Here is a 23414-nt window from a genome sequence, read left to right as displayed (position 1 = left end):
GGGCCAGCAGTACCTCCTCTTCAGCGGCCCACACAACAGTTTAGGTGTTAATGATGGCTTTCATTTAGCTTTTCTGTATGTAAATCCCATTTCCTTTAGGCGGTTTCTTACAGTTTGGTCACAGACGTTGACTCCAGTTTCCTCCCATTTGTTCCTCATTTGTTTTGTGCATTTTCGATTTTTGAGACATATGGCTTTAAGTTTTCTGTCTTGACGCTTTGATGTCTTCCTTGGTCTACCAGTATGTTTGCCTTTAACAACCTTCCCATGTTGTTTGTATTTGGTCCAGAGTTTAGACACAGCTGACTGTGAACAACCAACATCTTTTACAACATTGCGTGATGATTTACCCTCTTTTAAGAGTTTGATAATCCTCTCCTTTGTTTCAATTGACATCTCTTGTGTTGGAGCCATGATTCATGTCAGTCCACTTGGTGCAACAGCTCTCCAAGGTGTGAGCATTCCTTTTAGATGCAGACTAATGAGCAGATCTGATTTGATGCAGGTGTTAGTTTTGGGGATGAAAATTTACAGGGTGATTCCATAATTTATTCCTCAGAACTGAGTGCGTCCATATTTTTTTTCCCTCTGCTTGGTCTAAAAAAGTAACCGTTACTGACTGCCACAATTTTTTTTCTTGATTTCTTATAGTGTTTCTTAAAGCCAGAAAGTTGCCATTTGAAATGACTTTAATTTTGTGTCATGTCTGTGATCTGCTTTTTTTCTACAAAATTAAACAACTGAATGAACATCCTCCGAGGCCGGTGATTCCATAATTTTTGTATAATCAGAAGATTCAGAGAATCTGGAGAACTTTCTACACGTAAGCGGCAAGGCCGGAAACCAACACTGAATGCCCGTGACCTTCGATCCCTCAGGCGGCACTGCATTAAAAACCAGCATCATTGTGTAAAGGATCTTACCACGTGGGCTCAGGAACACTTCAGAAAACCACTGTCAGTTAACACAGTTCACCGCTACATCTACAAGTGCAAGTTAAAACTCGACCATGCAAAGCGAAAGCCATACATCAACAACATCCAGAAATGCCGCCGCCTTCTCCGGGCCCAAGATCATTTGAAATGGACAGACGCAAAGTGGAAAAGTGTGCTGTGGTCTGATGAGTCCACATTTCAAATTGTTTTTGGAAATCATGGACGTCGTGTCCTCTGGACAAAAGAGGAAAAAGACCATCCAGACTGTTACCAGCGCAAAGTTCAAAAGCCAGCATCTGTGATGGTATGGGATGTGTTAGTGCCCATGGCATGGGCAATTTACACATATGTGTCAACAGTCAAAAACAGCAAACACTGACAAAAAGTGAGACGTGGAAAAAAGGCTCCAAAAACACACAAGACAGAGCCTAACCTGGGTCACAAGCCAATGAAAGAAGATACAGCAGCAAAGTCAAACTCTGGATATTCACAGGAAGCAGGTACCAATGTGAAACAGCTGGTAAACAAACACGAACCATGTGGCTTAAATGGAAAAACAACTGATGAGAAAATAAAAGACAGGTGTGTACAAAAGTCTAAGGACACGAACAAACAGGAAGGTGGTAAAAACGAAAGGTGAGAAAACGGAAAAACATAAACTAAAAGAAGTCAAAAAACCACAGAATCAAAATATAAATCAAAGTGCAACAAAATTAAAAACAACCATGGAACTCAAAGGTGTATAAAGTGTAACATAAGCGAAAACTCACAAAAAGAACAAACACATAAAAAAGAGGCAATCAAATAAAGTACAAATACCAAGGACTAAGTTAAGAACTCTAACAGAAAAGCAAGGTGGAGCTCAGCATAGAAATAGATGCTACAACAGAAAAACTAACAAGAAGATGAACACATTAAAGATGACAATCAAATCTCCAAATAACAAAAAGAACCGAACACTAACCAAAAATTAAATTTAGGAGTACAACACATAATCAATGGAACACAACTGAGAACAGAGTGTAAAAAGGAGGCTACAGGGGAAACATTACTCGGGCAACTAGGAATAAGGGAGACAGAAACCAGAACGTGGAGAATAGGCCCAAGACAAAGACAGAGGATGACCCACAAAGAGAACACACCCGAGTGACAGACAATGACAGGGGGTAGGATATGGACCGGAAGACACAGACATGAACGCAGGACAGGGAGTACTGACACACACATCCACACAACCGCAACAGTACTCTCCCCTCCCAGAGATGGCTCAGACAGTCCAAAGACCCCCCCCAACACAAAATGGAGAAAAATACAGTACGATGGGACCAAAAACAAAACCACAAACCCAAATAAAGACACCAAGAAAAACCCAGGAACCCAACAAACACCTGAACCTGCGCGGAAGGGGGGGGGAGCAGTCCGGCCAAACAAACCCGGAACAGCAAAGTGACAATTGTGCAAGAAAACATGATCAAACAATCAGCACAGAGGCCAGTGGAAACCAAAATCCAAGACCGATGGCCGATCTTGCAACCAGACGTAGCCAAAGGCAAAGTCATGTAATCGACCGCATGATCGCCCAGGGCCCCTCGCGATGTCTGGGGGCCACCATGGGGCTGCCAGGAGTCTTGCACAGAGTTGGGAGGACGGCTGTGCAGCTGGCTAGAGTCGACGGCAGCATCCAGAGGGTAGCTAAGCGGTTGACACAAATACACCACAGTGTCAGGAGCATGGCCAGATGGCCCTCTGGATTCCACTTCAGCCACAGGCGGATGGCCTATAGAGTTCTACCTTAAGCAAGGTTTACACACAGAAGGTTTTGTCGGCGAGTAGTACGTAGACCGAAGTTCACGGTAGTTCCGGCTGTTTTCGCGGTGGAAAGGGGCGGAGCTCGCCGGCTCCGGTTGTAAGTCAAATGACGGACCTTGATCACACGGAGCGAGTTGCTGTGGAAAGCTCCCAATACAGAGAGTATCATTATTTGCTCCAGGAGCTGTGTCTGGGTGACGGCCGCTTTCAGCGGTCCTTCCGCCTCTGCAGGACCCAGTTTGAGGATCAGCTGTCCCGTTCACGCGTGCACATGTAAACAATTTCCCCCCAAAAAACTCTGTCATAATTGTGTTTAGAAACCAGTCACCATTTGTTTTATTATACATCTGTGTAGTTAATTAATAAAATATTCTCTACAGACGATTCGCTCACGCGCGCATGTAAAAAAAGAAAGAAAAAAGAAACTCGATCCGCTCCCCGCTGCTGTTTGCTGCGGGCTGCTCCTCATTCTTTCCCCCAAAAACTCTGTCATAATTGTGTTTAGAAGCCAGTCTCCATTTGCTTTATTATACAGCTGTGTAGCTAATAAGTAAAATAATCTCCAGGACGATTTGCGCGCGCACGCACGTAAAATAAAATTAAAAAGAACCTCTGCTCCAAGCTGCTGTGGTGCTGCTGCTCGCTCCAAAAACTCTGTCATGATTGTAAAATAAAGGACAAAAGAGACATAAGTCCTGCTCACAGGCTGCTACCAGATACAGGACATGTTCACATCTTCAAACTCCAGACATCTCCACGTCACTACATATTCAGTCCCTGATTGGTCATCACGGTGCGACGAGAACTGCGGCACTACAGGAAGCGGCAGGATGAAACAGCGATTAAAAAGTATCAAACGCCGTTGTTTGTCGTCACGGGAGGTCTCCGGGAGCGCTCCCGGAATTATTCGACATGTTAAATAATTTTTTCGACGATTCCCGGTAAAGCAGGAACTAAGCCACGCCCCCTAGTGCCGGCGTTAACAACGGCGTGTGATCCATAAGACGGCCAAAAACTCTTCCGGGACGCTTTCGGGAGCTCTTACCATCTGTGTGTAAACGGGGCTTTAGCCACGAGCGGATGGCCCACAGAGTTCCACTTCGGCCATGGGCGGAGGGCCAGACAGCCGGACAGCCCACTGGATTCCACCTCAGCAGAGTGTGGACAGTCGGATGCCCCACAGAGTTCCACCTCGGCCACAGGGGGACAGCTTTTTGCCCACAGAGTTCCACCTCAGCCACAGCCGGATGGCCCACAGAGTTCCACCTCAGCCATGGGCAGAAGGCCAGATGGCCCACACAGTTCCACCATGGTCACAGGTGGATGGTCCACAGGGTTCCACCTCAGCAGGGGGTGGATGGTCAGATGCCCAACTGAGTTCCTCTTCAGCCGCAGGTGGACATCCGGACGACTTACAGAGATTCCCCCAACAAGGGGTGGACAGCAAGACCACCCCATAGGAGTCCACAATTGCCACAGATGAGCAGCCACCTGGCTCACTGGAGACCACAGGAGTCCACAGCCAGATCCAGAGAGCAGCCACATAGCCCACCGGCACATCGCCATGCTCAGGTGTCAGACCGGGCAGTAGTCTCTGGAAAACAGAGCCAAAGTTAGTTCAGCGGCTGTGTTACAAACCACTCCAGATGATGACATATGCGTGAATACTGCTGCCCTGTCAGAAGTTAGTATGAGGGCCTTACAGCCAGACTTAGACTGGCATTTGTTCTTCTTCTGGGGCCTCAGCAGGAGTCGAGTGTGAGACTGCGGAGATAACACTGGCTGTGTCGAAGGAGACAAGAGGAGGGCTGGCTGTGGAGGAGGCAGGTGAAAAGCTGGCTGTGACACCGGTGTGTGGAATATTGATCCTGATGTGGAGTTCAGAGAACCGGTGTTTCGGCTGGATAATGGTGGGAGTAATGACTGAAGACTAATTATGGTGTTGTGGAGAGATTATATCAGCGTATTTACTGAGGTCGGGTCTGTTGTGGCATGTGGTGTGTGTCGAGTCTGTCATAAGGGTCGTGGTTATGGTCGGAGTGGGAAATAGTCAGTGTGGGGATGTAAACGGGTTGGGTGTATTGTGTGGGAGAGTGGTGGTCGTTTCCGTCACAGGTGTCAAGACTGTCATTGGAGTGGGTGGCTGGACTGAGAGGGCATCTAACATCAAAGAAATAGTGAGGGAGTCTTTGGGGGTCAGGAGAGTACAAGAAGTCCATGGGGTCATCACTGTATGGGGGAACACGTCATTGCATGAAAAGGGATCTGATCCAGTGAAGTCTGGGGATGCTGTCATAAGGGGTCCGGGGTGTCGCGGCCCTTGGCATCAATGATGAAGGCAGAAAGTTTTGATAATGGATGTAATTAATTTATTTGCCATCTCGTCAAGCAAGCACTGTGAAACTACAAGTAAAATAAAGAACAAAAGCATAAACACAAATATAACACCACCAGTGTACACACATTCAAAAATTCCACAGTGCAACACCCATGCGACCCACAGTCCGAGCGCACGTACATCGCTCAGTTCACCAAGGGCGCAAAACCATTCTGACCTGGCCAGCCTCCCCCACAACCTCACACTGATGAACCAAACGAAATAAAAATACAGTGCATTAACATCATACCCTGTACAAACTATGCAATTAGCGACTAAAGCAAACATTAACATACCACGCCAATCCAGGCAGACGCAAATGAGGTGTGTGTGAGAAAGCTCCCAGGGGATTGTTTTTTTTTTGTCCACCACACAAGCTACGGGGCACACCGTTTTAACCCCATCTTGACGATAATGGAGTTGAAGTGACAGTTTGGCTGCTACTCAGATCATGCGTGATGTTTTCTACTGACTTCAGGATGGTGTCTTGCTCAATCTGGTGTGGACTGTCGAGGTAATCTAGATATAATTCCCGGATCTGAAAAACAGTTCCGCAGTGTTATGTAATTCCAGGGCCTCGAAGTCCTCCACTGAACCTAAGATCTGATCCCCCTCCGCATCTGACAGGAAGCTGTCTTCAGTCTCTGAGCAATAGTAATCAATTTCTGGCAGTATGGGTTTAGCTGGCAGGTAGTTCTCGGGACGCCACACCCAATCCGGGAGTCTACACGCCTCAGGCAGTGTATCTAGGTTATAAAACTCTGGGAAAAGATCAAACACCCAATAGTTTTCCTCAACCAAATCCCACACCTGAAAAGCCATAATGCTTGTCAGGGGTGTAACTGCTATGGAAGTGGTTTAAAGCTGGTTCAACCTTGAAAAAAATGGTCTTCATTGTATTTCTCTGGGTCACCTGCCCACTTGGGGAGTCTGTCCTGGTCAAAAAGACCCGCTAATGCATATAACTCCAGAAAGAACTCAACTGTGCACACATTTGTATCCAACAGATCTCAAATCTGATCCAAAACATAACTCTTTTTCTCCGGAGTATAGCAGCAATGATGACAGTTAAACAGTCTGAATTTTCTACAAAAGGCTTTCAAAGCCATGAAGTCAGGGTAGCTTCCTGAATGGTTCATAATTACTGGCCAGCTGTTTCTGTTAGGTTTTATACAACATCTGCTAGAACCCCTAAGTGCAAGCAGTATGTGCAAAAAACCAGGTGATTTGTTGTCTAAAGCTCCAAACACTGACAAAAAGTGAGACGTGGGAAAAAGGGCTCAAAAACACGCAAAACAGAGTCTAAACTGGGTCACAAGAAAATGAAACAAGAAACACTTGGAATGAATACAGCAGACAAGTCAAACTCTGGATACTCACAGGAAGCAGGTAGCAACATGAAAAAGCTTGGCAAACAACCAGGAACCGAGGTGTGGCTTAAATTGGAAAAAGAACTGATGAGAAAATAAAAGACAGGAAGGTGGCAAAAACCCAACAGTACGAAAGGTGAGAAAAGGAAAAAAACAAACTACAAGAAAAGATGTCAAAAAAATATAAATCCAAGTGCACAAAAGTAAAAACAACCATGGAACTCAACGGTTTAAAAAGTGTAATATAAGAGAAAGCTCACAAGAGGAACAAACACATAAAGGGGCAAACAAATAAAGTACAAAAACCAAAGACTAAGAATTCTAACAGAAAAGCAACATCGATCTCAGCATAGAAATAAAAGTGCTACAGTAGAAAAACTAACATGAAGATGAACACATTAAAGACAAAGGACAAACAAATAATCAAATAACAAAAAGAACCGAACACTAACCAAAAACTAAATCAAGAAGTACAAGCACATAATCAATGGAACACAACGGAGAACAGAGCGTAATCAAGAGTCCACAGGGGAAACATAACACAGGGAATTAGGAACAAAATAGAGAAAGTGGAGAGAAAGACCCAAGACAAAGACAGAGGATGACCCACAAAGAGAACACAACCAAGTGACAGACAATGACGGGGTAGGATATGGACCACAAAACACAGACATGAACGCAGAACCGGGAGCATTCATACACCAGAAGAGGGTACATCTAATATAGTGACAGCTATCAATAGTAGTTGTGTGCACAGGGGTGGTGGCCAAGTGGTTAATGCGCTTGGTTTCAGTTCAGAAGGTTTCCAGGTTCAAATCCCACCCCTGCCACATTTCTCCATGTAATGTGGAGTTGCGTCAGGAAGGGCATCCGGCGTAAAACTTGTGCCAATTCAACATGCAGATCCACCTTGGATTTGCTGTGGTGACCCCAAGTGCAAACAAGGGAGCAGCCGAAGGGACTTACTATCAATAGTAGTTGTGTCACGTAAGCTAATTTTGTAAAAATTCAACCGTATCAATGTGTAAACTGTTATAATGTGATATCTTCTGTTATAATTTAAGTACAACGCAAATTACAATGAAGTTGGGACATTGTGTAAAATGTAAATAAAACAGAATACAGTGATTTGCAAATCCTCTTCAACCTATTTTCAGTTGAATACACCACAAAGACAAGATATTTAATGTTCAAACTGATAAACTTTATGTGCAAATATTTGCTCATTTTAAAATGGATGCCTGCAACACGTTTCAAAAAAGCTGGGACAGTGGTATGTTTACCACTGTGTTACATCACCTTTCCTTCTAACAACACTTAATAAGCTTTTGGGAACTGAGGACACTAATTGTTGAAGCTTTGTAGGTGGAATTCTTTCTCATTCTTGCTTCATGTACGACTTCAGTTGTTCAACAGTCCGGGGTCTCCGGGGTCTACCAATGCGCCACACATTTTCAATGAACGACAGGTCTGGACTGCAGGCAGGCCATTCTAGTACTCGCACTCTTATACTACGAAGCCACACTGTTGTAACACGTGCAGAATGTGGCTTGGCATTGTCTTGCTGAAATAAGCAGGGACGTCCCTGAAAAAGACGTTGCTTGGATAGCAGCATGTGTTGCTCCAAAACCTGGATGTACCTTTAAGCATTATTGGTGCCATCACAGAATGCCATCACAGATGTGTAAGTTGCCCATGCCATGGGCACTAACACACCCCCATACCATCAAAGATGCTGGCTTTTGAACTTTGTGCTAGTAATAATCTGGATGGTCTTTTTCTTCTTTTGTCCGGAGGACATGACGTCCATGATTTCCAAAAACAATTTGAAATGTGGACTCATCAGACCACAGCACACTTTTCCACTTTGCGTCTGTCCATTTCAAATGAGCTCGAGCCCAGAGAAGGCGGAGGCATTTCTGGATGTTGTTGATATATGGCTTTTGCTTTACATGGTAGAGTTTTAACTTGCACTTGTAGATGTATCGATGAACTGTTTTAACTGACAATGGTTTTCTGAAGTGTTCCTGAGCCCACACGGTAAGATCCTTTACACAATGATGTTGTTTTTTTAATGCAGTTCCGCCTGAGGGAGGTCACGGGCATTCAATATTGGTTTTCAGCCTTGCCGCTTATGTGTAGAAAGTTCTCCAGATTCTCTGAATGTTCTGATTATATTATGGACTGTAGATGATGGAATCCCTAAATTCCTTGCAATTGAACATTGACAAACATTGTTCTTAAACTGTTGGACTATTTTTTTACGCAGTTGTGGTGATCCTCGCCACATCTTTGCTTGTGAACAGCTGAGCCTTTTGGGGATGCTCCTTTTATACCCAGTCATGAGACTCACCTGTTTCCAATTAACCTTTTGTTCCAAACAGGTGTTCTTTGAGCATTCATCAACTTTCCCATTCTTTTGTTGCCCCTGTCCCAGCTTTTTTGAAATGTGTTGCAGGCATCCATTTCAAATGAGCAAATATTTGCACAAAAACAATAAAGTTTATCAGTTTGAACATTAAATATCTTGTCTTTGTGGTGTATGCAATTGAATATAGGTTGAAGAGGATTTGCAAATCATTGTATTCTGTTTTAATTTACATTTCACACAGCGTTCCAACTTCATTGGAATTGGGGTTGTAAAACTGAATGGCACAAACACATTACCTTCATGTAACTCTAAACTTATGTGGATAGCAACCATGATAGTTAGCTTAGCTGAGTCACTTCAGTGACTTTCCCAGCCCAGTCTCACATTTTTTTGCTCCCATCATGAAATGATTAAAATTTTCATGATTTTTTTAACTCACTATTACTACAGGACTATTCCCCCAACCCTAACCATAACCATCCCCCCCCCGGTTAATTTTTAATTTCGTGCAGCCATCACGGAATGCATTAGAATGAATTTGTGCTGCTGTGATGGAAATGTGGCATTTTTCTTGACAATATCACAAACCAATAGATTAATGTATATTTTGTGCTGCTGAATCATGACTTACCATGAAACTGGGTTGGGCATACCATACTACCTTGGCTAATTAGCATGCAGCTGGCTCATAGATTTAAAACATTTTATTTTATGTATATTTTGCTAGTTTCGGCTGTGTGTCTTTTAGCCTCTCTTAGCCCAGGGTAACAGGGCTAAGGTCCAGTGGGACTTCAAATTCCAGACAGACAAGCAGCTGCTGGCCAACCAACCAGACATAGTGGTGGCTGACAAGGGAAAGAAAACCATAGTTCTGATTAATGTGGCAATCTCAGCTGACAGCAACATCAGAAAGAAGGAGTACGAGAAAATAGAAAAGTACCAAGGGCTGAAAGAGAAACTGAAGGAGATGTGGAAGGTAAAGTCCAAAGTGGTCCCAGGGGTAATAGGAGCACTTGGGTCTGTGACCCCCAAATTGGAAGAGTGGCTCCAGCAGATCCCAGGCACAACATCAGAGGTCTCTGTGTGGAACAGTGCAGTCCTAAGAACAGCTATAATACTGCACCGAACCCTCAAACTCCTAGGCCTCTGGTAGAGGACCCGAGTTTGAGGAACACACCTACCACCCTCCTCAGGAGGGTGAGAGGGAGATTTTTTATTCTGAGGCATTCCCAAAGCAACTGAGATATATAAATCGTGTAACATGTCCTGGGTCTTTCCTGGATCCTGCTCCCAGCTGGATGTGCCTATAAACCTCAGGGAGGCATCCAGGGGGCATCCTCACCACATGCCTGAACCACCTCAGCTCGCTCCTTTCAGTGTGACGAAATAACATCAGTTAAATGATCCTTAAAGTGTCACTAGCTTTCCAAGGCGTGAACCTTTTGTTTTTTCACAGCGGTTTTTATGCTCTCAACACGGTGACGCCTGCAGCATGCTGCCAGTGTCTGAACACCTGCTGGTACACTGACTGTTAGCAGATGAGACTTCCATTATCGAAAAAAGTGCTTAGTCACGACCCGCTCACCGTACACTGACCCCTTTCTGTGTTCCAGTCATGCTTCCTGTTTATTTAAAGAGTTAAACTGCTGTGCTCGTTTCTGAGAGGAAAGGGAAGACGTGTCAAGTGATTGTTTGGCACACTTGAAGAGCCAGCTTCCTGTGGAGCTCACCAGGTAGAACCAGAACAAGAGCAGCACTACCAGAGGCTGCTTCACTCCGGCACAGTGTCGCCACCTGCTGGGCCACACAATACCAAGAACAAACACTGATTTACTGATATTCCTGCCACAACAGTACGATTTTGGTTACAGTTTGAGAAGTGCAGTTAAGAATAGAGAAAAATCTAACTTGTAATTTGGTGATGTGGTACTGCCACAGCTAAAAAAGGATACCTTTTAATTTGACGTTTCTACCCAAAATATCAAAAGAATTGTTAATATGAGGTTACTGGCAACCATTTCCAAAACCATCATACAATAATTTGAATAACATTGGTCCCATACTCCTCCCAGGTTCAAACCACACAAGATCGAATGTGGATGATGGGAGACACCAAAAATGCCCTTAGTTTGTTTTGACAAAGGTCAAGGTCATTGGGGCCAAAAGTCAAAATTTTAGTTTTTCAGTCTGTCTGTTCCCTCAAGCCCTTTAGCCAGGTTCCACCAAATGTGATGATGATCAATCCCAGGACTGTCCTAAAGGAGTTTGTGTTGAAAAATCATGAATACAGTCAAAGGGCATAATTTTGATTTTCACTATAATGTCCATCAAACTTAATACACATTCTGGAATTGTCCAGGCAAGATCAAATTTACAAAAGGTCAATCATTGGGGTCAAAATTCAAGGTTTTTCTTTTTACTCTCCAGTTTATACCAATTGTGGCACACATGCAGAAGTGGGTTCTGGAATTGCCCAGGTGATGTACGAGGTCTATTAGAAAAGAAACCGACAGTTTTATTTTTTTTAAAAACTATATGGATTTGAATCATGTGTAATTACATCAGCCAAGCTTGAACCCTCGTGCACATGCGTGAGTTTTTTCATGCTTGTCGGTGACGTTATTCGCCTGTGAGCACGCCTTGTGGAAGGAGTGGTCCAGCCCCCTCGTCGGATTTTCATTGTCTGAGAAGTTGCTGAGAGACTGGCGCTGTGCTTGATCAAAATTTTTTCAAAAACTGTGAGGCACATCCGAGTGGAGACCATTTGAGAAATTTAGCTGGTTTTCTGTGAAAATGTTAACAGCTGATGAGAGATTTTGGATTGTTTCTATCGCTGTAAGGACTTCCCACGGAGCGGGACGTCGCGCAGCGCTCCGAGGCGACGTCATCATCCTGTTTCAAGCTGAAAACCTCCAAATTTAAGCCTCTGTTGACCCAGGACGTCGTGAGAGAACAGAGAACTATCAGAAGAGGTCGGAATCAGCAGTTTATCCGGACATTTCACTGTTAAAGGAGACTTTTTTAATGAAAGACGTGTGGACGGATTGGCGCGTTGGCTCGCAGCCGGCGCGGCGCGCCCGCCACAGGAAAAACACCTCCGTGTTGATAACCATTTGTAAAATCCAGGCGGCTTTTGGTGGCTTTCAGTTGAGTGAGTATCTGAGAAATTGTTTAACAGCAGGGCATGTTCCAACTTGTCCTTAAGGCTTCCAACGGGGGTGTCTTTCCTGTGGCGGGCGCGCGGCGCCGGCTGTGAGCCGACGCGCCAATCCGTCCGCACGTCTTTCATTAAAAAAAATCTCCTTTAACAGTGGAATGTCCAGATAAACTGCTGATTACGACCTCTTCTGAAATTTCTCTGTTCTCTCACGACGTCCTGGGTCAACAGAGGCTTAAATTTGGAGGTTTTCAGCTTGAAACAGGATGACGACGTCGCCTCGGAGCGCTGCGCGAGTCCTTACAGCGATAGAAACAATCCAAAATCTCTCATCAGCCGTTAAAATTTTCACCGAAAACCAGCTGAATTTCTCAAATGGTGTCCACTCGGATGTGCCTCACAGTTTTTGAAAAAATTTTGATCAAGCACAGCGCCAGTCTCTCAGCAACTTCTCAGACAAAGGGAATTCTGACGAGGGGGCTGGACCACTCCTTCCACAAGGCGTGCTCACAGGTGAATGACGTCACCGACAGGCGTGAAAAAACTCTTGCATGCCCACGAGGGTTCAAGCTTGGCTGATGTAATCACACGTGATTCAAATCCATATGGTTTTTAAAAAAAATAATAAGATCGGATACTTTTCTAACAGACCTCGTAAAATGTGCCAAAAGTCAATCAATGGAGCAAAGGTCCTGTCTGTTTGTTGGTCTCCTCCCAGGTCGTGTTTGTGATTTCTACCAAACTTGGCACAACAATAAAGGCACACCCCAAAAATGCCCTGAATGAACTCATTTTTACTAAAGGTCAAGATCAAGGAATTTGATTTTCAACCAGATTTGGACCAAATGTCACACACGGTAAGTTTCAAAAATAGCCTGACAGGGTCCTCTAGAGGTCAATCATTTGGGTGAAGGTCAACGTCACTGAAGTCAAATCACAGATTGCCATAGTCCTTAATGTCTTACTGTTACCGAATACAGCTGAGAAAGAAACCAAACTGTTTTCCTCCCATCCTGTCTATAGCTGATGCTGAGACCCGAATTCATGTGTTTGTCTCTTCTAGATTGGACTACTGCAATGTTCTATTTTCTGGTTTACCGCAGTGCAGCATTAGGGCTCTCCAACTGCTTCAAAAGTCTGCTGTCAGACTTTTGACACGAAGCAGAACACCCATTTTGGCATCCCTTCACTGGCTTCCTGTCCCAGTGAGATCAGATTTTAAGATTCTGCTACTAACCTATAAAACTGTTCATGGCCTGGCACCTCCCTACTTAGCTGACCTAATTAAACCCTACGTACCGGTCCGGGCTCTGTGTTGTCAGGGTGCAGGACTACTTTGGGTGAATAAAAAGTCTGAGGGTCACAGAGCTTTCTCTTATCATGCCTCTGTTTTGTGGAATGATCTCCCTGCTTCAATAAAACAGTCAGATTCTGTGGAGACTTTCAAGTCCAGACTTAAGACCCACTTATTTTCCCTTTCGTATTGCTAGCATACTGGCATAGTATGTTACTATGCTTTTTAATCTTTTAATTAATTTTATTAGTTAAACGGAGCAGGCCGCAGCCTCAACTTTACCTAAATTCTGGATCTTTTAGTGAAGTTTAGGGCTAGTGGCCGGCGATCACATTAGTATTTCTTTTGTTTTTCTTGTTGATTAATGCTGACAAATTGTGCTGTATTTGTTGACTTTCTGATGCCTGATTTTTTATTTGTGTGAAGAGCCTTGAGGAAACTTTGTTGTGATTTGGCGCTATATAAATGAAATGAATGAAATGAAATGAATATTTTATTGACATTATTAGGAATTTTAAGATTTTTTTGTGCCTTTATTGTGACGTCCTTACCCTTGATTGGAGTAAGTGGGTATTAAAATTAGTGGATGGATGGATGGATGTGATGTCTTTCTTTTCACATGGACTCTGGAACAATGCTAGAAACGCCTGTGCTTAAAAAGTTGCAAAACATTTTGTTTCAAATGAAAAATTTCTTGCACCGTCCTCAGCCACATATTGTAGCAATTCTTTAGTTCTGTTTTGACTTTCCCAATCTGTTGTACTTTGTATTCCATATTTGCACACAAACTGTGCATCGTTTTTCTGCCTGCAGTTGCAAGCTCAACGTGTTAGCTGATGATAACATGAAAGGTTGTATGTTTTAGCAGGCGGCAGACAAAGCACATGGAAGTATCACAGCTGTTCCTTTATCCATCCAGCAGGTGGCATAAATGGATACTAGAGTCCCTTTATACAGAGAGTAGCAACATGAAAAAAAAAAAAGGTCACGTGACTCGTGGTGACATCTTGGGGGCAAACTAGTGTTCAATGTTAACCTATCTGCATGTAAATCCAGCTATTTTATTTATTTATTTATTAGCTGAAAATGCCAGGTTGTTGTGCATTTGGATGCGCAAATAGACACAACAAGGGGATAAAGATGTACAGATTCCCTTCAGATCCGAACAGAAGAAAAATTTGGGAAAATAAAGTCAGCCATGGGGGACGGAAGCTGACTTCATCATCAGTTTTGTGATGTAGGTAAATTTAGTGTTCAGTTCCATGTACAGTAAAACTCACCTAAACTGTCATTGTATAAACTAACCCAGTCTCAGGGCAGTTTGTGGTGGCATTATGAAAAGTACATTCATTTATGGGTTTGTAACGGGGGCACGAAAATGGGGCACTTTTCGTGACGGGGGCGCAAATTCATTTTCTGACAGGGGCACGAAATGTGGGGTGATGGGGGTGAGGGTTAGGGGAGGGTAGACACTTACACTATGCTTATGATTAGAGTTAAGAGAAGGGGAGGATTATAAATGGCAAAATAAAAAAACCTGGGTCACAAAAATGGGGCGCTTTTCATGATGGAGGCACGAAAAAAGTGAGACTGGGCTGTATAAACTGGATATTCGCAATCACCGGACTAAAGCAAAAGTCCCAATGCTTTTGTATGGTTTTCCATGTAATAAAAGTAAGTCCCTTCAGCTGCTCCCTTGTTTGCACTCGGGGTCGCCACAGCAAATCCAAGGTGGATCTGCATGTTGAATTGGCACAGGTTTTACGCCCGATGCCCTTCCTGACGCAACTCCACATTACATGGAGAAATGTGGCAGGGGTGGGATTTGAACCCAGAACCTTCTGCACTGAAACCAAGCGCATAATCACTTGGTCACTACCCCTGCATGGTTTTCCATGTAATAAACACGTATATAAGGGATTTTGTATAACAGATTTGTGCTCACATCGGAAAAACGTCCTGTCCAGTCACAATGTATTTCCATTATATACTTCTTGCCTGTACCGGACAGAGCAGCAGCCTGGACGTGCCCACTAACAGAGATACGAAATGAAGTTCAGTGCTGACACTCACTGATTCAAGGAAAGTGGGTATCAAAGTCAATTCCATGATTAAAAGCCCAACAAATGATAACATCTGCAAGCTTTTACACACGGGACCCACAGCCTGCCGTGCACCTGCTAAATCAGACACCACAAAAGGCTGTGATTTGACACTTTTCTGGTTTCACTCCTTCTTCTCCAGTCATATTTTAATAGTTTTTGCAGTGTGCACACTGATTACATTTTGATAATGAATCAAATACATTTGACAGAAAAGTCTGAAAATATCACCAATTTTACAACACGGGGTTGGAAAAAGAGGAAAATTGTGCACCTTACCTTTCTTTGATTTAGAGGTTGATGATTGTAGAAAGAAAGACTTGCTGAGGTACAAAATCAGAAAAAAAGCATAATCCAGAAAAATTGAATATAGACATGATGGAGAACTTTAAAATTGTCACGCATGTTCACGTCATTGCATGACACAGAGTTACAGTGTTGCTGAAGCATAAACCAGGCTTTCAATAATTAATTAAATAAATTATCATAAATCGTAAATTTGATAGCTTAACTATTTTTATATTTATTTTGATAGTACCTGTTCATGGATGTGTTGCTGTATGTGGTTACCTGATAAAATAATAACTGAAAACAGAAAAAGTTAATTCAGTCGTTCAGCTGGCCCAAAAATGGCAGTGTTCTCTGTTGTTGCTACTCTCTGTATAAAGGGACTCTATGGGATACCACACAGGTAACACAAAGTTGCATTTGGGATTGATCTAATACATCAAAGTTAACCATAATCTAATCAGCCTCATTATGTGTTCAACCTAATTTGGTTTGTTAGTCCATTTAGTCCAGGGTTCGCCACACCTGTCTGTGGAAACCACCTGCCCTTTATGTTTCACAACCTTTCCTGCTCCGTTCACTGCTAATTAACTATGTTAGGTTTCCTCAGCCAATCTAGCGCTCAGAAACACCAGACAGGGTAGAATATCTCCAGGAGCAGGACTGGTGACCCTGGACTAACCTACCCACTCATCTACCACCCAAGACCTATGCTCTTACCACTGCAGGGAAAAACAGAAAAGTATTTAGTATTTTTAGCAGAATCTGTCCTTCATCAAACACATGTCCAAAACGCAGTGAGGCAGTGTAGGTAGATAATATCCGGAGTATTGCTGTGGTCCAGCTTTTCTAACTCACCATTGGCACATCATTGAGCCTTTCAAAGTTGGACCTCGGTGATCGGATACATTTTATGGTGACCACCACCAATAACAGTCCGACAACGATGCAGAAGATGCACAGGACAGCCATGAGGCCGGGGTTTGATGTCAGATCGCTTTGGTCAAAATCCTTTGGAACACCTGTTGGCAAAGAGGCGAACAGCAAAGTTTAGGCTTGGATCCAGTAAACACCAAACAAATTAGAAATTGTTTTTTGTTAACTGCAGCAATGGTCAAGAAAAACGTGCTGGTCACCTAAATGTTTCAGCAGGTTCCACTTGTATGTACAGTTCTATTATGACCAGGGATGATATCATTTATTATTACATGGCTACAGTGCTACGCACGCCGATTGGCTGATATGGGAAAGTATCAGACCGGTTACCATGACAGTTGGTCTGGAACGCATATCACATTTGTTACAAACCAGAATGCTGTGACATGTAGTCGTGTCTCATGCAGGCTCTGGGCAGGTCACTTTTTTTTTTTTTTTTTAAATCAACAATAAGACTCTGCCCTTTCAAGTTAAACCTAGTGGTTCATAGTACTTGTTTAGTAGCACATATATTTTGAGAACATGCCTGAAATGACTTCTGCTGTCACCAGGAATATGACAAAACAACACAATCTCTTCCAGGCTAGCTCTGCTACGTTAGCAGTAGGCGGCTAAATCAGTGGACTCTGAGGCTAACTGCGCTGAAGACATGCTGACTGTGAAGATGTTAACACAAGCTTTGAACGGCCAACTTGATTCTATCTGTGAGATGATTGGCAAAGAAATTAACAATCTCAAGATAAACATAAAAAAGGACATGGACATTGTACAAGGTCTATTAGAAAAGTATCCGACCTTGTTATTTTTTTCAAAAACCATATGGATTTGAATCACGTGTGATTGCGTCAGCCAAGCTTGAACCCTTGTGCGTATGCATGAGTTTTTCCACGCCTGTCGGTTGCGTCATTCGCCTGTGAGCAGGCTTTGAGTGAGCACTGGTCCACCCATTTTGTCGTTAAGGAAATGGCGGAATGATTTGGAGCTTTGCTGCATCAATTTTTTCTTGAAACTGTGAGAGACCTCCAGGTGGACACCATTCGGAAAATTAATATGGCTTTCAAGGACGATTTTATGGGGATTACACAGATTAAGGAGTGATCCAGCCGGTTTAAAGACCGCCCACAGCGTCTGAGAGCGCAGCGCGCTCCGAGCGCCGATCGACAGGCTGACACCAAGCTGAAACAACCAGATCATTTCTAACGTGAAGGCTTTGTTGATCCGGGACGTCGTCTGACTTTCACAAAAAGGCAGAAGGCGTGGACATCAGCACTTTTTCGGCACATTCCACTGTTACAGGAGTTTTTTCCATGGAAAAAGAAGCGGATGAATGCGTGACCGTGCCGCTCATGGCGCGGGTCAAAACCACCTCCGTGTTGGTCTCTCAGGACGGCTTTCAGGTGGCTTTCAGACGGCTTCCAGTTGCTTTTCAGTCGTGTGAATATCCGAGAAATTGAGCATGAGCTGGACATGCCCCAACATGTCCTGTGAGGCTTCATCACGGCGTTGCTTTGCGCCATGCAGCTCCACCACGACGCGCGGAATTCCGCTCCTCTTTCCATGACAAAAACTCCTGTAACAGTGGAATCTGCCGTTCATTTCTAAATTGGACACTGTCTTGATCCAGTATGTCATCTGACTAGCACAGGAATTGCGGAAGACGTGGACAGCACTTTTTCGGCACATTGAGACAGACGTGCGGAGGAATCCCATCAGCTCAGACTAGATCCAACTTCCAGATTTATTGCAAAGATTAAAACATCTGATGGCTACACACTAGATAGTGAAAACAATTTTAAGGAATTTTACCAATCTCTTTATACGTACCTCTGAACACAAAGTGCAACCCGATTTGTCACCAATCTAAACATACCTTCTCTAAACAAAGAACTCCAAAGGAGACTGGATGCCCCAGTTACTGCTGGGGAAACTATTCAAACAGGGAAGTGCCCCGGTCCAGATAGGTTTCCACCTGAGTTCTTTAAGACATTTTCTAATCAGTTCACCCCACACTTACTTAATATGTACAATGAATCTTTTAATGCAGGTACCCTTCCTCAATCACTAAGATTGGCATCCATATCCCTTATAGCGAAAAAGGATAAGGATCCGGAAAATTGTGCATCCTACTGCCCCATATCTTTGCTTAATGTTGATGTAAAAATTTTAGCTAAGGTCTTGGCATTAAGACTTGAAAAGGTTCTACCTCAGTTTATCTCTGCTGACCAAACAGGGGTTTATAAAAAATAGACATTATTTCTTTAATATTCGCAGGCTATTTAACATAATTTACGGTGTACCTAGCTCCTCATCTCCTGAAATAATAATGTTAATGGATGCTGAAAAAGCTTTTGATAGGCTTGAATGGGACGACCTGTTTTATGTTCTCAGAAAGTTCAATTTTGGCGAACAATTTATAAATTGGATGAAATTACTCTATACCAACTCATTAGTGTTAGTTTGCATGAATGGGCTATACACAAAAGCATTTCCTATCTCTCGTGGAACTAGGCATTGGCAAGGTTGCCCCTTATCACCCCTGCTATTTGCATTAGCCTTGGAGCCTCTGGCCATAACAGTTAGACAGGATACAGCGATAACTGGTATAATCAGAGAAGGTCTCGAGCAGAAAATTTCCTTATATGCGTATGATATGATTATTTACATTTACGATATTGATGCTTCCCTTCCTGTTGTATTATCCACTCTCGAGCCCTTTAGTGGTATTACAGGTTATAAAATAAATCTCCAAAAGAGCGAAATCTTTCCTGTTACCTCTTTGGCCCAAATATATCCACTGCACAAATTTCCCTTTAAGATTACTGTGATACGTTTGTCTATCTTGGTGTTCGTATAACTAAAGACAGATAGGTTTTTAAGGAAAATTTCACCCCTCTTGTAAAGGATCTAGAACAGAATATTAAATGCTGGTCATCTTTAAATGTATCGATTGCAGGTAAAATAAACACTGTCAAGATGAATATTTATTACCAATGCATTTTTTTTAAATTAGATGGTATTATTTCTGGTTTTATTTGGGAACATAAGCCACCTCAGTTACGTAAATCTTATTTACAATGTTCGAAACAACATGGTGGGATGGCCCTTCCAAATTTCCAGTTGTATTACTGGGCAGCAAATATTCAACCTATTGTACACTGGCTTTACAAAGATCCAGGTGCTGATGCCTCATCATGGGGCATACTGGAAGCACGGTCCTATAAATCGTCCTTGCTGGCAGCGTTAATTTATTCTTCACTAGTTGTAGCTTCTGCTCCCTTCACGGTGAATCCATTGGTCTAAACAACATTAATTATATGGAAACAAATCCATAGACGATATGGATGGCATTGCCTCTCAATCAGAGCTGCAATTCATGCAAATCATATGTTTCCTCCCTTGCTGGAGGGTAATGCATTTTTACTCTGGCAACATAAGGGGATCAAGACTTTTCAGGATTTATTCATGAATGGATAGTTTGTATCATTTCAACAACGCTGTGCTGATTTTGGCATTTCACGTACAAACTTTTTTCGATACTTACAAGTTCGTGACTTTGTTAGAAAACAATTTACTCAGTTTCCAACTCTGCCTCCACAACCAGACTCTGACACATTACTAACATTGAAATGATTTCAGTTTTTTATAATTAATTCGTTGTTATCATTCAGCGATATGTCTCTTGACATAATAAAAGCAAAATGGGAACAGGACCTAGGAAGAGATCTATCAGAGGAGAAATGGGCAAAAATTCTTAATAGGGTCCATACTTCGTCAGTCTGTGCCAGACACGGCCTTTTGCAATGTAAAATAGTGCATCGGGTTCACTGGTCCAAGGGTAAGATCATTGAAAAAATTTCCTCACACAGACCCTAACTGTGATCGTTGTAAAACAACATGAGATACCTATTTTCATCTATTTTGAAGTTGTTCAAAATTAATGCCTTTCTGGACAGGTGTGTTTAAGACACTTTTGAACACTTTTAGGTTACCTTTGGACCCATGCCCAGCCATGGCTCTTTTTGGCATAACCCCAGACTCATATAATTTACATAAACACCAACAGGACTTTCTGGCCTACTGTACATGTCTTATTCACAGGCAGATTTTATTAAAGTGGAAAAATGCAACACAGCCAACACACTTGCAGTGGATTAAAGACATTTTATATTTCATGAGAATTGAAAAGATCAGACATACCCTCAAGGGCAAAAACACATTTTTGTCTTATTATCTGGCAACCCTTTCTTAAATATATGGAAGAAAAGGTTAATTTGACTTTAGAAACTGTGCATAAGACACTGTCTATTTGTTTTTTTTGTGTGGTTTTTTTTTTTTATTGTGTTATCTTAGTTTTGGGGTGGATTTGATTTGTTTTCAGTAACGCGTTAATCTAATCTAATCACTTTTTTTTGTAACGAGTAATCTAACGCATTAATCTTTCCAAATGAGTAATCAGATTAAAGTTACTTCTCCAAGTCACTGTGCATTACTATTATTTTTGCATTGTGGGTCGACAGCCGGTCTGTGGGCAGGAGGTCGGGGCTCGACTGAACTGCCCACTTTAAGCGAGCTGTGAGCTTTTCATCAGCTACGACTCGTCCTCACCTCTTAAAGTGCGGTGAAAACAGCACACCTGCACTGAACTTTACAAAGTCATTTATGCTTATCACTTATGCTTTTTTTTCTCCTTTATTTAGAATTCTGAGCTGAGCCGCTCCGTATCTGCTCGCTAAAAACAGCTGATCCTCCGCGACGTGTCAACAACTAACACTATTTTCCACTCAAATGCACAGTAGAGAAGCTTGAATCTTCGACTGGACTGGGTTGCTTGACGCGAGGACGTTTCGCTTCAAATCGCAGAAGCTTGCTCATAATAGCTCTAATTAGCAACTTTGCTAATTAGAGCTATTGTTTAGTCACTAGCCTATAGCAGTCGGCCTCTCAGTAGGAGGGGTCTGGTTAGGTTTAAAACTCCAGCTTTTGTTGGCTTCTGTTTTATTCTTCTCTACAACAGTCAGACAGAAGTCAGACTTCCAGAGCAAGAATTTTAGCTGAGGAAGCTTCTGCGATTTGAAGCGAAACGTCCTCGCGTCAAGCAACCCAGTCCAGTCGAAGATTCAAGCTTCTCTACTATGGATACCACCTGGACAACTGAGAGCCTACACAGAAACACTCAAATGCACCTAAACTCTCTTTCTGAGGACCACATGATGTGAAAACACAATAAAACTTTCTTACATGTAAATCTGGTCATGTTTTCTGCATAAATAAATGTTATCCATTCTTTGTGCTCAAACGCCAAAGCAGGGGCGAATCCAGATGGAATGGGGGCGTGGGGCAAGGATGTGCCCCCCTCCCCCACAACACCCCTAGATTAAAGGTCCAGTTTTGAAGCCGTTTTTTTTTTTTTACTACAACTACTAATACTACTTAAAATAATAATAATTTTGACAAGTAAAATGTTTATAGAGAATTTAAATGTTAGAAAAATATTAGAATTTAATAGTTACATTTATAGGTTCTTTATAGGTTACAATCTAGGTTAGAAATTGCAAGTTTTACTGTTACAGTGCTGTCAACAGTTAAATATGAGGTCAAGAAAGATTATTTTACTTTTTATAAAACAAGTATTTATTTTCATTGAAGTCAAGAAAGGGTGACTATAAAGTGAGTTTTGGCAAAACAAGTATCATTGTCATGTTGAGGTGGCAGAGGGTTGTTGTCGGCAGCTGGGAAAAGTAACTAAAAAAGTAACTAGTAATCTAACTTAGTTACTTTTACAATTGAGTAATCAGTAAAATAACTAAGTTACTTTTTCAAGGAGTAAGTTCTTCATGGAGGTGATGTAAACAGGTCGGACTACAAACACAAACCCATCAGCAGCTTAATAAACAAATAACGTCGCCAGATCTGTCTCAGTCCTTTAATTCACAATTCACTCAGTGTGGGTCTGACTGAGATGATTTGTGAGACTTCAACAGCAAGTTTATCATTTTATAGCAATTATATGAAAAGTGTCTGTTTGATTCCTTAATGGAAATTGAAGCTTTTCCAAAGGTGTCATTCTGCTTTCACCACCGCTGCACAAGCAACAATTCATGTGACTGTCTTTAGTGTGTGATGCAATGCATTATGGTAAATTACATGAGTAATGCTACAGAAAGTCAACAGAAGGCAACACGGTGTCTTAACCTGCACAGTAAAATCACCAGTGTTAAATTAACACTGACTGTCAGTGTTAATTCAACACTGTCAGTATCTTACACTGGTGATTTTACTGTGTGGCAGGAGTTAATGTCCAAAATGGATTTGGCCTTCATATTGCCTAGTCATACTATGCAATTATGTAAAATTCTGCTCAATTAACCATAAAAAAAGTTTTTAAAATGGACCAATAGTTTGCAGTCGACTGCAAACTTGTCTAACTCGGGCGAATATCTATCATTTTAGGTGACTGGGCATGGACGTCGGGCCTCTGAAAATGCATACCACCCTCCAAAAGCATGTTATTGTATTAATATATTCATTCATTCATTCATTCATCTTCTACCGCTAAGTCCAATTAAGGGTCGCAGGGGGCTGGAGCCTATCCCAGCAGTCATAGACCGCGAGGCGGGGTACACCCAGGACAGGACGCCAGTCTGTCGCAGCCTCACAGGGCCACAAATAGACAAACAAACACAGACACACCCACACACACCCCTACGGACAATTTTAAAGATTCCAATTCATCTAACCCACATGTTTTTGGATGTGGGAGGAAACCGGAGCACCC

General features: G+C 42.6%; 1 protein-coding gene across 1 annotated transcript in view; it reads right to left on the bottom strand.

Annotated features, from left to right (window-relative positions):
* The window catches only part of mpv17l2 (MPV17 mitochondrial inner membrane protein like 2), a 77501-nt gene that overhangs the window by 10317 nt on the left and 43770 nt on the right, over positions 1-23414 (bottom strand). The window contains exon 6 of the mRNA XM_034180089.1: positions 16562-16725. Coding sequence (XP_034035980.1) covers positions 16562-16725 — 164 coding nt within the window. The remainder of the gene's footprint in view (positions 1-16561; positions 16726-23414) is intronic.

Source organism: Thalassophryne amazonica, chromosome 10, assembly GCF_902500255.1.
Source record: "Thalassophryne amazonica chromosome 10, fThaAma1.1, whole genome shotgun sequence".
NCBI lineage: Eukaryota > Metazoa > Chordata > Actinopteri > Batrachoidiformes > Batrachoididae > Thalassophryne > Thalassophryne amazonica.
Note: the sequence above shows the minus strand (reverse complement) of the source record. Positions and strands in the feature narration are given on the sequence as shown.